We start from the raw sequence: 17,892 nt of genomic DNA, 5'->3' as shown, positions 1-17,892 counted from the left end.
AGCTGAATATTTTTGGTTCTAGGGGATAAAACAAGGTACTTAAGACCAGAATGCATTAAAAAATCAAATTACTGCAGTGTAACAATAAAAACAATTATTATTGTCCTAAATAATGCATACAATGAACTCAGCAAGCTTTAAAGTCTTAAAATTGAGTTTGTTTTGTTGGTAAGACAGTCAGCTACCGGAAACTCAAGGTTGGTACCTCTGTAAATCATCGGGGGCTATTGGCTCGCCTGTCGCGCCTGATGAATATATGGCCCCACCCACGCGCTTTCGCTTTTTTCGCGCATTTTTTACACAAACTCGTTCCTGCGCTTGGACGTTTATGTGGGAAGATATCTGCTAGGGCAGTGGATGCATTGTGTAGGTCCCCTTTATCTCTAGGGAACGTTCCCCCTTTATCTAAAAAGTTGTGATCCTGTAATTTTTATATTAAAAGAGTCAAATTTACAAAAATTAAAATTTTTTCATTGCTTCTTATGCCAGTAGATGAAGGTTAATTTTGCAAATGTCACATCAGAGAGCACAGACTTGAATTAATTCTTACTAGTGTACATGCAAAGAAGTACAGGAGTTATTTATAAACAAATAACTTGTTTAAAAACTAATAAACAGTCATAATTTCCGATGATTTTAAAAGAGTCAACCTAAAGATTATTAACTAATGGAAATACTCACAATTTATATAACACTCCTATTCCAGTTTAAAGGGTTAATTATTAACAATCAAACTGCCCATGGACGGGAAAAGGTAAGCTTACAATTTAAAATTAAAATAATTGAGGAAGGGAGGAGTAAAGTTAGACACGTTAAAACAAATTTAATGGCTGCTTATATGAAAAATCTTAAGAAACGTAAAAATTCGACGTAATTCCAATTAGTGTTTGTTTGATCCAAAACCATTGAAATTTCTGTGAATTTAAAACTATATTTATACAAATTACAAATCAAATGTTTCGTAGTCAGGTGAAATATATTTGTAGTCTATCCCGAGTTTAATTAGGAGATCCATCGCTTCCAGCATTTCCGGTGGCACTGCGATCTTTGGATCTAGACAGAAAAAGTTATTGTTATTGAACTGAACATTGTATTAGTAAAGTAATTATTCTACCTTTGACCTGTAAAATGAATATTTTCCCAACCAGTTTGCGTGTACAAATAATGAATAAAACTTTAATTATATTTTCCAATCTATTTCATCGTTTCAATCAGTTGCACAAGAAATTAATAAATGCACCATTTTCTGTGATACTCATTAAACCTGAGTTCATTTTACCTTGTTATTTCCAAGATTTAGAAAGACTGAAACATTAATAATATTTTGTGATGCAATGAGTCGTACATGCATTTTAGTATAGTTTATCAGTATTGTATTTTTAATGACTAACATATAACTTGGACATTAAATAAGTATTCAGAAAGAATGCTCATAACTTATGAAAACAAGGTACTAAGAAAATACTTAGATCTATTTATGAAGCAGGAGTGTGAAGGATAAGAAAACTTAGAGAACTGAGATAGATTTGTCATGAGCCAGACATAATTGCAATAATAAAAAGTAAACGTCTGAGGTGGCTGGGTCATGTTTTAAGAAGGGATAACTCCAGCCTGATAAAATTGACTTATAATAGTAGACCCAATGATAGAAGACCTTTAGGAAGACCAAGACTGCGGTGGAGTGACCAGGTACTGAAGGATGTAAGAAGATTGAGAGCAAGAGAGGAAATTACTGAAGATATAGAAGATCCGAGGATTGTTGGTGAGGCTAAAAACCATCTTGGATTTACATTGACATAGGAGTAAGTAAGTAACATAACAATTTTTATTTACCTTACAAGTCTTATTTTAGGAAACAGCGGTTTTTTATGAAACACCTTCATGCAGTCTTTTAATTCATCTGCAGCTGATTTAAGTCGTGTTATGTAGTTATTTTGTCACAAAAAGATTAATTTTATTGATTTTTATATGCGGTTATTAATTGATTATCAGTATTCTAAGTGTAATTACTTCCTACCTCTAAAATCGCCTGTAAATCCAATGAAGAGTGCTTTGTTTTCGAGAGAGTCGTACATTTTAGGTAGGTTAGGCTTCACATTCCAGCCCCGACCTTCATAAACTATACCTTTGCCACCGATGATAAAACTGGAAAACAAAATATGTAAATTTATTTTAGCAACCCACCAACACATAACCTATATGGATCGACATTTTTTCATGTCCAACCTTTACATGATGGTACGCTAGGTAACACGGAACTGTTGTACAACTTCAGGCTAGTCCTAAAGGATCGCGGCATAAGATAAAATCCATTGGTGTTTGGCGGTATTTGAACCCCAGACCTCGGTCTCCGAAGTCCCGATCTCTACTAGACCAGCTCGCTTCACAGTGGATTTACTTATAGCTGTCAACAGCAATTTTTACAGCCGTTACTATTGTGGATATTAACATCATGATAAGTAAATAACTGTGAACAAAGCCCACAGTGATGGAAAAAGTTCAAACAATTCGTGAAATGACATAAGTATACAAAATGAAAAAATCTAAGTGTGTGCTAGCAGGGTGGTTATAATGCTGAGTAATCATAAAGTTCCTGGTTTAATTATGAGAAGTTTTATATTTTTGCATGGGTTAAAACAATACGCAGCAGGCTGTGATCCCGGATTCTCATTAATAGTCCTGAAGAACCAGCTGATTTTAGTATCAGCAACAAAGTTATTGTTATTCTTGGTCCAATATTCATCATTTAGCCTACTTGCCTGGCTAACCAGGTCGGCTGGCATTGTATAAATGTTTATATTCTAAAAGAATCATTTACTGTGTTGCTTGAACCGCGCCTTCAAAAGGTCTAGTGGCTAGTAAAAGTCTGGACGGTTCTGTGTAGCGCGTATATTGAAGGAGTCGATAATTATTCAATTGCCTGTTGCTGTTGACATCCTAAAACTTAAAATATCATCGTATAAACGCAAAAAGTGTTATAAAACTAAGATGTAGCTTGGCTTTGATGGATGAGTAACGATTGTCTAATTTCGATTTTTAGAACCAAACTGTTCTTTTCTGCAGCACCCTCTTCCATATCCAAAGAGCCGAAGAGCGAGTATGGAAACTAAATTGTGTGGAAGTTGGGTTGATACATTTATTTTAATGCAAACAAAGAAAATAATGTAGATTGCCTAAAACGTAAACTATGTGTTTTTCTCACATTACCATTGGAACCAATTCATGATTAAGTTTGCTTTAAAAACAAATCCATATTAAAATTTGGACAACCACATAGTACAGCCAAATAGGATTTTAAGAATATACAAACGCCTATAGGCCAAGTTATTTACTTAAGTTTTACAAGTTTCAGCCTAATGGTTCAACCATGTGTGTTCATCCGGAACACACATTTTTTTCTGTAGTTTTAATATAAAGAAACAATTTAAAACAATGACGTTCAAACTTACTTGTATCTGATGTCAGGTATCATCTCGATCTTCATATGAAAGTTTTGTATCCTCTGCAGTTCGCCAGTGCATACCCTCACACTGTAGCAAGTCTGCCTGCCAGTGGCCGAGAGGAACAGCTGGAAAAGACAAAATATCTGGATTGTATTCATTTTCTAAAGTTAACTGGTTTAATCAGTGTAGTAACACTTCGGCAGAGCTCAGATTTCTTGGAAAAACAGTAGGCTAATACATCGTCCCACTCGCTTTTACAGTTAATTAAATAAACTAACAGAGTAACATTTCGGCTGTACGAAAAATTGAAAAGGGTCGAGGAAAGCAGTTCAAGTAGTAAGAGGGAAGTGTTGTTAGTTTTTACTATCCTCCAAAAAAATAGTTAGTTATGTCAAATATTTTTGGGACGAAGTTGGGCCGAAGTGTTACGATACGGTTGGATCAAGTCGATTCTGACCCAGATGCCTGTAGTCACTATAGACACTATAGGCAAACCACTGCAGTATGTTATAGGCTAACAATTGACGCTAATGTATCCAACGAAAGGTATATGTAAAATCTAGGGTTTGTACTGTTACCTTACGAAAACACAACAACAAAACACACCCTAAGGTCAAAAAGGTACCTGATCAATTCTAAAGCCATCCTTAACCCCCCTGGTTTTCCCCTGGTTTTTTGCGCCGTTTTAAAGATAAGTAAACCGTGGTTTAGATGAAATACTAAACTTTTAATGACCAACTATTTAGCTAAAACTTAAATTTGCCCATTTAAAAACAATTGCGTAATCCTAACTTTCTTACTATAGTGTATATGCCCTTTGCAATTTAGACTTAAATAATTCATTTTCACTAGACATATCTATATAATTAATACGCTACATGAAACTTTGTCGGTTGAACTCCTCCGCCATTTCTTAACCGATTTTATCCATTGACGTCTCATTGGAAAGAGCGTGTCGCGTAGATTTGCAAACTGGCCTTACATTTTTGAAAGGAATATGTGTTATTTGCCACCAGTGTCATTTGCCACCACTCTAGGATTTGTGTCATTTGCCACCACTTTATACCTGGCTGGGTGAGTCATCAGCCCCAACCCTAGTCCGTCGGTCATCACCCCTCTAGGCACCGGCCGATGGACCAAGGAATACCTATAATTCACACTATCACCCTCTCTTGCAACATTTGTATGGTAAAAATTCCAACACTCTCTCTAGGAGTAGGGGAATACATAACGGAAACGCTCATTCCTATCTGTGGTTTTGTAGTGTTACGACATAGTTAGTGCTGTTCTCTTCAAGTTTTACAAAGTGTTAGTCTAATTTATTTATTAATTCGCTAAAAACGTTCATAATTATTTGCAAATCTACATGAATTAAGCTTTCCAATGACCCACTAATTAATAAATCGGTCCATTAAAACTCTAGGTTTAGTTGTACAAAGATTTTTAAAGTTGAATTATACATAAGTAGATGCATATTGCACAAGAATGACATCACGGTTAAATGAATCTTTAATACAAACTTAATCTAAAGCGGCTAAATAAAAATGTAAACTAATAACGTACTAAATAAACCACATTCAATCAATAAATTAATTTATACCATAGACGCACTTGGTTAACATAAATGTTTTAGTTGCTTATTTTTAAGAAGTTATCAGGCAGAATTTTACACAACATAATACCGACATATGAAGGATTCTTTCCAAAGAACTTCAAGATAACTTATGATAACAAAACACCGTTTTTAGGTCTGTTGTTTATCCCATAACTGTTACATGAACCTAACGTCTCAAAGGAATAATCTATATAAATAAAATTAGAGTTTTGTCTGTACATTGCTCAGAATTATATATTTTTAGGTTATTTTTACGTCTTATACATTAAATAAGCAGAAACGAGTCTTATCTCAATTTCTGTCTGTCTGTCTGTCTGTCTGTCTTTCCCTTTGTCTGTAACACTCAAGATGGCATTTTACGCTATCTTCTCCTGGAAAACGAGAGTACCTATCAAGATCCAGTCATTTTAATGTATTCACTGGATTGGCGAGATTGTCTTTAGCCATTAAAATATGGCCTCACTACTTTGTAAATAATATTACGAACGTTCAAAAATGTAGTTTTGTGCGATTTATGTCAAGTTTTCGTCCAATTTTTATTGCATAATCATCTATGAAATAACGAACAGCTGTTCGGATCAAGATTATTTTTCCTAGCTGTCACTGATATGTTTACAAATGTTGTTTACAAATACCGCAACCTTTTTCAATCACGTTTTGAATGTAAATCCCAAGTGATTAAAAACGTTTTTCTTACATAACGGATTTAATTAATCGAAAGTGCAATAATATAGTGTAATAGTGTAACCGTGTAAATGAAATGAAATAACTAGGCATCATCCAGTTCAGGAACCAGAGATTCTTTGTGTATAAATTGTTCTTGAGTTTTGATAACCAGAAAGAAGACCTTGAATCAGTGTTGTATACGGCTGGGAAACTTTAAATTTAATAATGATCGTCGCCAATGGCTTAGAAATATGGTTTCCACTCATTGACACGGCGCTTCAATGGCGGTTGTGTAAAGTGGTAAGTAAAAAATCACAACTGCAGTGGTTGATTGTAACAGAGGTTTACGGATGATGCTAAACTCGCTTTTCTAATGTGTTATTTTCTGTTCCTACCATTGACTATATATATATAGTCAATAGTACCTACTCACCGTGTGATGCAATCGCTGGACCATACAGCCATGCTCTTGGGTACGTACGCCTACCCATTATTCATAACAAACTGTTCGACGACGATCCTTGATACCGGTACTTTTCCCTAGAATACACGGCCTACCTACTTAAGAAATAAAATTACAAACGTCCAAAAACCCAACGTTGTGTGATTTTTGTCACATTTCCTTCTAAGATAGCCTTTACCAATCATTGTTTAGAGAATAGGTACGTAGGGCCTAATCTATTAAATAACAAAAGTTGTTTGTATGAGGTTGTTTTTTTTTTTTAAACTAACACCGATAAGTTTACATTAAAAGTTTTTTACAAATAAAGCAATTATTGGGAAATAACTTTGATTGCCGTTTTAAAACGTTTTACGAGAAAATCAAAAACCAAGAGATCAATAACCTCGGGACTTGATTAACTCATATAATTGGTCGGCTGTACTATAGTTCTCAACTGTGAACGTTGGTTTTTTGTACCGGTTCTATTCCTTAGAACCGTTGGTACTGTTGGTAGTAGCAAGAATCATTTTTAAGTACCAACACATCACTGTACTTTACAAATTAGTTATCGTTGGTGTTGCACCTTATTTATTATTACAGGCGTATTCAATTTAATTGATGTCTTAACTGTACAATTTTTGCTTTTTCTTTCTTGATTCCAAAATGTTAGTTTATGCTAAGAAAACGATAACGCACTTTAGTAAAACATTTATTCAGCTAACCATAATGAATTGTTTAAACGCTTTACGTTGTTTATGTATCAATAGTTCGTGGCCTATTTTGGTAATATTTACTATAAATTACCAATCGTCTATACCAGGGTGGCTGGACCACCCTGGACCAGTCGTCTTCATTTCATATAGTAAGCCGTCATTTCGGGTCATCATCGGTCCAAGCAAATATACATTGTTATGATGAAATTTGATGACATTAACAAAATATTTTAGATACTAACTTTACAAGTACTTTGTTATGCTTAAAGCGTATCAAACCCCCTAATTAAGTTCTGTATTTTTGTGTGTATGTCTGTTAGTAAAGCATTAATGTCCTTATTTCTCAGTGTTTCGCGGAAAGGACAAAAGTACCTTTATAATGAAAATGTCAACACGAATAAAGTGTTAAATTGGGAGGTTGAAGTAGTACCTTAAATACTTTTAACCATTGTGGAAGGTAACTTTCAATTATAGGCCTACATTAGGGCTATGCCTCATAGATCTATAAAGCATTTTTTAGTTTAATCATTGGATTTAACATATGGACCAACACGACCCAGGTTACATTTAATTTCGAAGCATTTGTTTTGGCTTGAAACTGTCAGATACTGTATTTGCGAAGGTTTATATACTGTATATAATAGTTTTGCCAGCATATCTGAAAATATGCAAACCAAATTCTGTTCTTAATAAAAAGGTTTCAATAACTGACTACAATAATATCCCCGTGCGTAGAACGGGCACACAGCTAGTTTCAATATATTTTATGATATTTTTAGAATGTAGATGTAATTTTAAAACATTTATAATTTATTCTTTGCACTTTTTCTCCAAACTTACTCGTTTAGGAGCTATATCTTGCTGAATGTAACCAAAAGCTACAAACAATAAACTGAAAACATTTTTGAAATTACAGTCTAAAATCGTCATAAAATACATGGTGTCCGATAAGAAATTTTTAAGTTAAATAATGAAAATATCACACTTTAAAGGAAGAGAATTCATATTTTTGAATGTCATAAGATAGTAGTTGAAATTCCCCATATAATGTTTTCTCTAAATCAAATAGTTTCTGAGATTGCAACTAGGTGGTACATTTAAGTTCTTCGCCCTGTATATTCGCAGAATACTAAACACTGAAACTGCGTCTTTTCAAGTATTTTAATAGGATTTAATCTCATTGATGCGTTGTATACTGTGCCAAATGTTATTTTTGTATTATTTATCTAATCTTAGGCCATGTAAGGAATATTCAAATAGCTTAAAATACCTTAACATAGATAGGCTTATACTGTTTAACTTGCGATTATGTGATTTTGGACTCAAAATGTGCGTTTTCTTTTGCCGAACAAGATGGTGAAATTAATTTTCACTTCCAAAGTTGTAACTGGAATTATAAACATTTATTTAATATCCAAAAAAATTATAAGTACATCTACATGGTTATGACTCATAGGAACGGCCACGGCGGGAATTCCAGGAACTGACCCTACTGGTGGCAAATGACACTGGTGGCAAACGACACTGGTGGCAAATAGTAGGACACCTTTTGGAATAGTCCCTTGGGCTCTGCCCCAGTGGCTTTGAAAGGTCCCATGTTATCCTTATGAAGAACATAATTGTTTACATTTTGATCAGCTGTATAATTTAATTGCTGTTATTTATTTTTCAATTCAATGAAACGCATTGAGTACATTTATTTACTATTTGAGTTTGTGTAAACATAACCCCCAAGATGGATCGTATTAGTATGGTTGTTGTATCAAATTTGTGTATTTATGGTTGTTTTGTGTCGCTATGACGGATCGAGTTAGCATGATTGTAACTTAAATTTGTGCATTTATCGTTGTTTTGTATAGCTATAATTTGTTTATTTGTTGTATTTCCTTTTAAATGCCTCCGACGCGACGACAACGAAACTAGACAAGAGGCGTAATCGTGATAACGACCGCAGCTACAGAACAGTGGCGCGTAAAGGGCGTTATTATACATCGATGGTAGGCTTAACTCATCCCAGTCAGCACCTGACCCTGGTCAATCTCGCGCCCTAACACTACCCCAAAACGACTTTTCGTTCTCAATTGGCCCTCTATCAATGACCTGTATTGCCTGTACAACGAGGCACTTTGAGAAGGAGAAAATCGGCCGGAATGCTTTAGGTTTATCAACAACGAAGATAAATATGATCTGAGTTACACACTGGTAATCTTTGAGTTGACTCTTTTAAACTCATTGTAAATATGACTGTTATTCGTTTTGAAATAACTCCTGTAATACTTTGCAATTGCTCGAATTCGAGCAACATGTACACTAGTTTTAATAAAATCGTTGCACAAATTGACATTCAAATATGCATACGGGTACCATCATGACCCAAAGCTACAAGCACATTTTTTATGTATTTTGAGTGTTAAAAATGTGGCCCTAGGGAAGTTTTTGAATCCCTAAAAAACCTTTTGTTCCCTAACAAAGTAAAAAGCGCCTTTGTACTAATCTGTGATTTAAACTCGTTAGTTGGTATTTTGAAGGTTATATTTACACTAACGAGGTAATATTTCATGCTTTTCTCACCTTATTGACAGGCAGATCAAGTGCGTCCGTCCACTTGGGAGGTTGTGCTGCCCATTCTGTTCTCCCCAGTAGTTCCAGGGGCTTCGACGTCGTCTGGGGCTTAGGATTCCAACCCGCTAGAAAAAATAATTTTCCGGATATATGAAAGAAAATTTTAAGAGCATTGCCTACGAGCTACCCTAGTGGTAAAGCACGGGGCTTCGGTCTCAGAAGGCCTTGGTTCAAATCCACCCAATGGATTTTATCTAGTTAATACCACGACACCTCTATGCCTAGCTTACAGCAATGTGAAAGCAGTTCCAGGCTAAAACCTATCGTCCTAGTATGTTTAGGAGAAAAAAAAAAACATTCAGGATAGCAGCAGCATGTCATAAAGCCACCTACAGCTGATTTTGGGAGAGATTTTGGGTTCATAGTCGGTCGGATATAATAATGCCATCCAAATTGTATATTTTTAAAACACGACTCACATAGTCTATATGGTTTGACAATTTTTTTCATGTCCTTCACATCCTAGAGCGTTTCTAGCTAAGATCTGTTACACACATTACTTCAGGATGCCAGTGGGCTGCGGCATTATCACATGGATTGGTCCATTAGTGATTGGTGGGATTTGAACCCGGGAACTCGGGCTCCAAAGCTCCACGCTCTACCACTACACAAGGTTTGTCCCCAAATGGAATATTAATAGAACCAGAAACAGTATACAAACACTGTTTGAAATTATCACTGACATGTCGATCGGGAGCGCTGAAAATAATGAAAATAGTGTCACCTTAAGTCACACTAAACTTTAAACCTAATAGATTCAAAGACTAAAAGTTTTACATAAACCTCCCCGTGCAATATCTTTGTGTGTATAACCTTTAAAACTCAATAAAATTAGCTGAACCTATCTGAATATTCTTGACATGAGAATTTGGTGCAATCTAGCAGTCAAGCTTACAACTACTATACTTAGTATACTTTTCCCAAACAGAAAACCCACATAATCTCTGTAGGTTTGCTGTATTATCATTTCTAATATATTAGTATGTAAATAAATTGTCATCAGAAAATCTGAACCCTTATTATAGTAGTAACACAAACAAATATATATATATATATATATATATATATATATATATATAAGTAAAAGAAAATCAATTGATTAACGTTAATTTACACAGTTTAAATGTAAAATAATCAGTAAATTTAAGTATATTGCCTAACATTAATTTATAGTTAAGAAAATTAAAATTTATATTCACAAAAAAGAACGTACGTCCGTCCATTTTGTCTTTCACAACTCGATAGCAGGCCTAAGTGTCTAAATACTGATCAATATAAAGTTTAATTTCACATAACACAAGTAGTCGACACAACAAATAGTCATTTTTAACACTACTAAACTTTTAGTCAAATCACACGCATGTTAACACATAGCAACATTCTGTATCTATGAGCGTTTATCTAACTTTGACCATATCCCTATCTAATACAATAAATACGTTTGAGATAAGATTGGAGAGTTCAATGAATTATACAAGATCGTATCTGATACATGGTATAATTCAACACGACACACGTTTCAATGTATGTTAACGTATGTTTCTGTTATGAAACTCCTTTTTCACCACACTATGATGTTTTTGGCTGTATTACATGCGTTAATTGGTGGCTGAAAGTTTCATCGTAATTTGGGGACCGAGCAGGTTTTTACAGGCCGGTGCCGCAAAATCAGCTGTCCGCTTACTTACTTAAAACATGAATGCATTTTAAATACACAATCAAAATTCATAGCATTGCAATAGAATTGTGTTATTGTCACCGTTGCCTAGCAACTATTTATTTTTATTTTTGCTGATTCCTCAAATTATTTCTTCACATAACCTTAAAGTTCTGGTTGTGTTGACTATCAGAGTGCATTATTATAGTGGTGAATAGTGGTAATAGGGTATAGTGTGGTGAAAAATAGCGTTCGTACCACGGACCGAAATGGTTTTGCCGCTCTCGATCGATTTAAAAACTATCTCGAGCCGGCAAAACCTCATTTTCGGCCCTAGGTACGAAATATACTATTACGCCACACTATATTAGTTTGACGAACTTCCCACGCAAGGATTTAGTCCAGAAAACAGATGTTTGCCACCAGCTTATTCAAATGGGGTTTCATTGCGTACTACTGTACTGTAATAAGTTTTACCGGACACCAATCAGCTGATTTAACTGTATTTAGGTGGCAATAAGTGGTTATGCACAAAAACATAACCCCTAAGAGAGGTTATGACTAGTGATTTTTAGTCCTTTAGTTGGTAGAAATATATAAGGATTTGTACAGATTTAGTAATATGGCGTAAACTATCGTACGTAACTCGTCCAAAATGTGTTTACCGGACTCGTATGGTAATCCCGTACTCGACTTCGTCTCGCACGGGAACGACCACACTCGTCCGGTAAACACTTATTTTCAGGACTAGTAACGTAATATACTATTCCATAACTCCTTACAGAAAAGACCAGACCAGAGCAAAGGAAAACGATAACCTAATTTTCCCTTGATCTAAATTTACTATCCGATGATCTCAATCACTTATACCTTTTCTCACTACGCACGATAGTGTTTGTTTGCAAATGATTTAATTGAAATCAGCTGATTTTTACCGCTTTACAAGAAAAATGTGAGCACAAAATACGCTTAAGCTAGTTTTTAAGCTTATATTGCATTTAACTTGTAAAGGTTTACAATACCTGCATATGGTTATCCTTTGTTGCTGTTTTGGTAAGTTTCGGTTCTTCTGAACCATCATCAGGCCTCAAGGTGTCAGGTGATTACTTCATGTGGAGGTCGTTAACAGAGTTCAATAAATAAAACACCAAACACATATTTTTAACATAGAATAGAAATACGGTTGCAAAAAACGCCAATCAAAAACGTGACCGGGCTAAAGTAAAGTCTAGGCTAAACTTCTCTAACTGCACAATAAACATAACTTTGAACTTATAAGTTTTAGCTTGTTATGTAGATTTGCTATAACCCATGACTTTTACTGTCATATTTAAATAATGTTAAATAAGAAATGCAATAGCTATTATTTTACAGATCAGTTTTGAGTTTGATGAAAAGTATCATTCACAACTTGTACCGAAAGTGATTTTTCGCTGTACTGTATTATACTTGGCTCAAATTTAATATGCTATGAGAAAAATTATGGTTATTTATTTAGCGCAAAGTTTAAGCAAGATATACTGAAAACTTCTTGATTCGAATAAATGTTTTAAATAATTCTTCTATTTATTCACATCAACATTTAATGAAGTATTAATATTGTAATTTTCATTCTCCTGAAAGCACAAAAGATACGTCGAATAACACTTATAATAATATAGTTACACTTATACCGTTTACTCACAAGACGGTAAATACATATATGGTTGGTAGTGATCGATTTCGATTGGACACTCTAATCATCATCAGACCCAGTTCAATCATTTTTATCATTATCATTCCTTCTAGACAAGATTACACCCTAGTTGCTTATTTTAAGCTGAGACGAATGCAAACGGGTCGCCGGAATTTTATCCCCCTGGAATTTTACCCCCTGGGCAAAGCTGACGTCACTATGACGTAGTAACCTGAGAGGCCAAAAGTTTGTTCGCGGCCGGAATTTTACCCCCGCGGAATTGGAAGTCTAATGAAAATAGTCAGAGCATGATTAATTAGATTAGCGATAAAAACCGGAATTTTACCCCCTGTCCATATAACTAGCGTTTAGGCAACTGAAGATGTACGGGCCGGATTTTTACCCCCGGAATTGTACCCCCCGGAATTTTACCCCCGGAATTTTACCCCCCGGAATTTTACCCCCCGGAATTTTACCAACCAGAATTTTACCCCCTGGCTGATTTTATAAATTGAATGATTGAATTTCTTATTTCTGTTTTTAATTAATTGTAAACATTTCATTATTTAGTAGCCTATCTTTATTTATTTATTTTGTAACCTCAACTAAGTAAACAGAATTCGCTGTTTTATTTTGATCATATTAACCAACAGTTGGCTTCAAAGATCGAATCCTGACACTCGAATCTCAAAATTAATATTAAAACCCTGTTCGATTAGTTAATGTTAAATATAAATTAAGATAGGCTACTTAATAATAAAATGTTTACCATTAAATTAAAACTGAATGACGATAATTAATCATTCTCACTAATTTATATATCTGGCCAGGGGGTAAAATTCCGGGGGTAAAAATCCGGGGGGTAAGATTCCGGGGGTAAAAATCCGGGGGGTAAAATTCCGGGGGTAAAAATTCGGGCCGTACATTCTAGGTTTTTATAATTTGATGTGTTCTGATTAAACTCACAATCGTGAAAATATATGTTTAATTCCGCGTTTAATCCATCGAGCTGATGTCGCGAAACTCAAAAGTTCGCGGCCGGAATTTTACCCCCTGGTTTGTGACGTCACGTTTGCCCAGGGGGTGAAATTCCAGGGGGATAAAAATCCGCTACCCCATGCAAACTACTAACAAATATAGTTAAATTATTCCTGAAGCCTGTTGTTTCTTTAATTAGGAAATGTATTAAAAGCCCAATGATCAAGGACAGCGGCTACGTCCAAACTCACCAACATTTTTGGGGTCGTTTCTACTGTCCGAATTCACCAACTTTCTACCTAGATCAGGTACGATATTTCTCCCGGCGGGCGGGGAAGGAATTCCCTCCGAATAGTTTGCCCTCGCCTGCTCCGTCTCGTCTCGGCGAGAGTGTACTGCTTAGCCCTACTGTCGGGGGAAAAAGTTTAGACACTCGAGTTTGGAGAGCTACATAAAAGTAACAGCTAACTTAGAAAAACACGTAGTATATATACATTTTCATTGTTTTATTCCACGTATCCCTGTGAAAACAAAAATGTTTTAGCTTGTTTAGGAAATTTTTTATCACAGTCGGAAGGTAAAAACTGCCTGTTTTTAGAGTACCAAAATCCATCCTATGACTTTGAAAATTCGCACAATGTAAACTAAACGTCAGAACTTTATCAAACTTTAATACAATATAGACACATATATAATGAATTAATTTGTGTAGTTTCAGAATTTTTACTCTACCCAAAAAGTTTTTGTTGTAACTTTTGTAAATCAACTTTTTCTCAAAAACGGCAAACGCTAGAAAAAAATTAAAAGCTTGTTTCGAAGGTGATTGTTTTTTTATTCGAAATATTGATACTGCTCAATCAAATTGTTACGCATGTTATTTATATAAATTAACAAAAAACTGGATGATCTCGCGCCTGCAAGGGGTGCAAACACCATCGCCCGCTCAGGAATCCAGTGCAGTGTTGCCACGATGGACCTTGACCGAGCGTAAGGTGATTCACGTAATGTGTGTCACTGACTGACTCACAGGAAATATCATGTTTTGCATTCTTCCAAAGGGTCGAAAGTATTACCACTCCAAATATAGGCTCTAAATCTAAATTGTCAGATTCGGAATATGCAATGATTGTCAGTGTTATATGTTTTTTTAGAAGTGTGGGAGTGACGTTGGAGGTCCAAAGCCCTCACTAGAAAAGGTGATGGGAAATGGTTAATAATTTAATAACTGCTGTTCAGTGTTTTGGGTATGCTTCCAGTCAGAGCCGGTGGCGGTCTGGAAGTGCCGTATTCGGCCTCTGCACTATCCAAACTAAATGTTAACTTATATAAATAATATGCGTAACAATTTGGTTAAGCAGTATCAATATTTCAAATAAAAAACCAATCACCTCCAAAACAAGATTTCAAATTTTTTCTAGCGTTTGCCGTTTTTGAGAAAAAGTTAATTTACAAAAGTTACAACAAAAACTTTTTGGGTAGAGTAAAATTCTGAAACAACACAAATTAATTCATTATATATGTGTCTATATTGTATTTAAGTTTGATAAGGTTCTGACGTTTAGTTTACATTGTGCGAATTTTCAAAGTCATAGGATGGATTTTGGTACTCTAAAAACAGGCAGTTTTTACCTTCCGACTGTCATAAAAAATTTCCTAAACGAGCTAAATTTTTTTAGTTTTCACAGGAATACGTAGAATAAAACAACGAAAATTTTATATACTACGTGTTTTTCTAAGTTAGTTTGGTCACGTTTCTGTAGAGCTCCAAACTCGAGTGTCTAAACTTTTCCCCCGACAGTAATAGTACTGTTTAAGCTGTTATTGTTTCAGCTTGCAGTTATTCATCAGAACATAATAAATAGTAGACATAATAACATCCCACTTCGTGCACGTATATTGGTAAGACGTACAAAATAATGATAATTCTTTTTTTTAAGAAATCCGAACCATATTTGATTAATTTACACATAATACAAGTACATTACGTAAAACCAATTTTGAGCTATTCCATACTACAAAAACATAGCACGGTAAAAATATACAAAATGTACAGATAACAATAAATACACAGATATATAAATAAATAAACCTTCTAGGTACATATGAATATAATTGGTTTGTAATCGCCGTCAACATTTGGTATTGTTGAATTGTCAGCAGTTGCTTATGCCTAGGCGTCTAGCAGTGCGATTCAATATCCACTTATGTATTCCTAGATAGATTTGAATATAATCACAAATCAAATCTAGTAATCCAAAAAGCGGATTTTATTTTATTTAAACTGTACATGTTATAAAGGTTGTCAATAAATAAATACAATAAAATAAAATAGTAAACAAAAGAAGTTAGCAAAATGAATAAAAATGAAAATATTGCAATTATATATGAACGTATAGGCTGCTGACAATACTTGGTATATTGCTTAATCTGGTTGTGGTCTATTGATAATTGCACAAAACAATATTTTTTTGCTGCTGGTGTCCTGATTGTACTTATTTGTTCGTGACTTCCATTTGTACTGTTTAGTATATTTTGTGGATATTTCAAATTAAATGTGGTCTTAATGTAGATATTTTTTGTTCAATAATATACGTTTCTTAGTTTTATAATGATATTTTTAACCACATAATGAACTTGAAACTGTTTCAGTTTCTTTATTTACACCTTTTTAATTACATTTTTGTTGTTTTCTGTACTTTATGCATATTATAGATTTTTAATGGTTTTTTTATTACAGCAATACTATTTTTTTTTGTTTTTTGTTCTTTACGGGTGCAAATTTGTAATTGCAATATTTTTATTTGTATACATTTTGCTAACTTGTTTTGTTTACTATTTTATTTTATTGTATTTATCTATTGACAACCTTTATAACATAGACAGTTTAAATAAAATAAAATCCACTTTTTGTATTACTAGATAGATTTGATTTGTGATTATATTCAAATTTATCTAGGAATACATAAGTGGATATTGATTCGCACTGCTAGACGCTTAGGGATAAGCAACTGCAGACAATTCAACTATACAAATGTTGACGGCGATTACAAACCAATTATATTCCTATGTACCTAGAAGGTTTATTTATTTATATATTTGTGTATTTATTGTTATCTGTACATTTCGTATATTTTTACCGTGCTATGTTTTTGTAGTATGGAATAGCTCAAAATTGGTTTTACGTAATGTACTTGTATTATGTGTAAATTAATCAAATATGGTTCGGATTTCTTAAAAAAAGAATGATCATGATTTTGTACGTCTTACCAATATACGTGCACGAAGTGGGATGTTATTATGTCTACTATTTATTATGATATGATGAATAACTGCAAGCTGAAACAATCACAGCTTAAACAGTACTATTAGGACTAAGCAGTACACTCTCGCCGAGACGAGACGGAGCAGGCGAGGGCAAACTATTCGGAGGGAATTCCTTCCCCGCCCGCCGGGAGAAATATCGTACCTGCTCTAGGTAGAAAGTTGGTGAATTCGGACAGTAGAAACGACCCCAAAAATGTTGGTGAGTTTGGACCTGGCCAAGGACAGCTACAATTTCGAACCATCCAAAAGCTTAACACTTCTCGGAATCGAACCGGCGACCTTTTGGTTACCAGGCGAGCACTATCTCACAACTTCAAACATATATTATGAAATGAATTAAAACTCTTCTACAGTTTACATTGTACATGCCAAGAGTGCAATAAGAGACATAGTCGACAAGGGAAATATTCACCATATGTTGACAATGGCAGATAAGAGCAACTGTTTATGACAATTTTATCTGCAGATTTACGTTACTCCAGCGACCGCTATATCCGTCCAACGGGCCATTTTGTTTCTCAAGATTATCTAATATCTTTATATGGTACTTTTGCAACTAGCCATAACTAAACTGGGCCAAACATAGAGATAATAAGTGTAAATAAATATGTCAAATATATTTAGAATTTTAAAATATCTAAAATTTGTTTGGAACAAAAGTTTATGCTTATAAATAGCTGTTATTCAACATAATGTTATAAAATTGAAAACAGTAGCTCATAAGATAGGAAAATAATTTGGAGGGTAGTCGATGAAA

At 34.4% G+C, this 17,892-nt stretch overlaps 1 protein-coding gene across 1 annotated transcript; it reads right to left on the bottom strand.

Annotated features, from left to right (window-relative positions):
* Positions 1-834: 834 nt before the first annotated feature.
* Positions 835-10,797, bottom strand: LOC128987797 (peptidoglycan-recognition protein LF-like). Its single transcript, XM_054408823.1, has 5 exons — positions 10,715-10,797; positions 9,451-9,566; positions 3,450-3,568; positions 2,018-2,145; positions 835-1,053 (listed from the first exon to the last, which is right to left on the bottom strand). Exons 1-5 carry the CDS (start codon positions 10,722-10,724, stop codon positions 944-946), a joined length of 483 nt encoding a protein of 160 aa, XP_054264798.1. The 5' UTR covers positions 10,725-10,797; the 3' UTR covers positions 835-943.
* Between the last annotated feature and the right edge of the window lie 7,095 nt (positions 10,798-17,892).

Source organism: Macrosteles quadrilineatus, unplaced genomic scaffold (assembly GCF_028750875.1).
Source record: "Macrosteles quadrilineatus isolate MER2022 unplaced genomic scaffold, UCM_ALF_1.0 Scaffold_2__2_contigs__length_208266976, whole genome shotgun sequence".
Classification (NCBI taxonomy): Eukaryota; Metazoa; Arthropoda; class Insecta; order Hemiptera; family Cicadellidae; genus Macrosteles; species Macrosteles quadrilineatus.
Note: the sequence above shows the minus strand (reverse complement) of the source record. Positions and strands in the feature narration are given on the sequence as shown.

Bases quoted from the DNA above. Each gene is read 5' to 3' on its own strand.
- LOC128987797 (XM_054408823.1), bottom strand. The intron at 2,146-3,449 runs GTAAGTTTGAAC...TTTGTTTTCCAG, and splicing joins ATACCTGACATCAGATACAA to TTTTATCATCGGTGGCAAAG. The intron at 1,054-2,017 runs GTAGGAAGTAAT...TTTTCTGTCTAG, and splicing joins ATTTACAGGCGATTTTAGAG to ATCCAAAGATCGCAGTGCCA.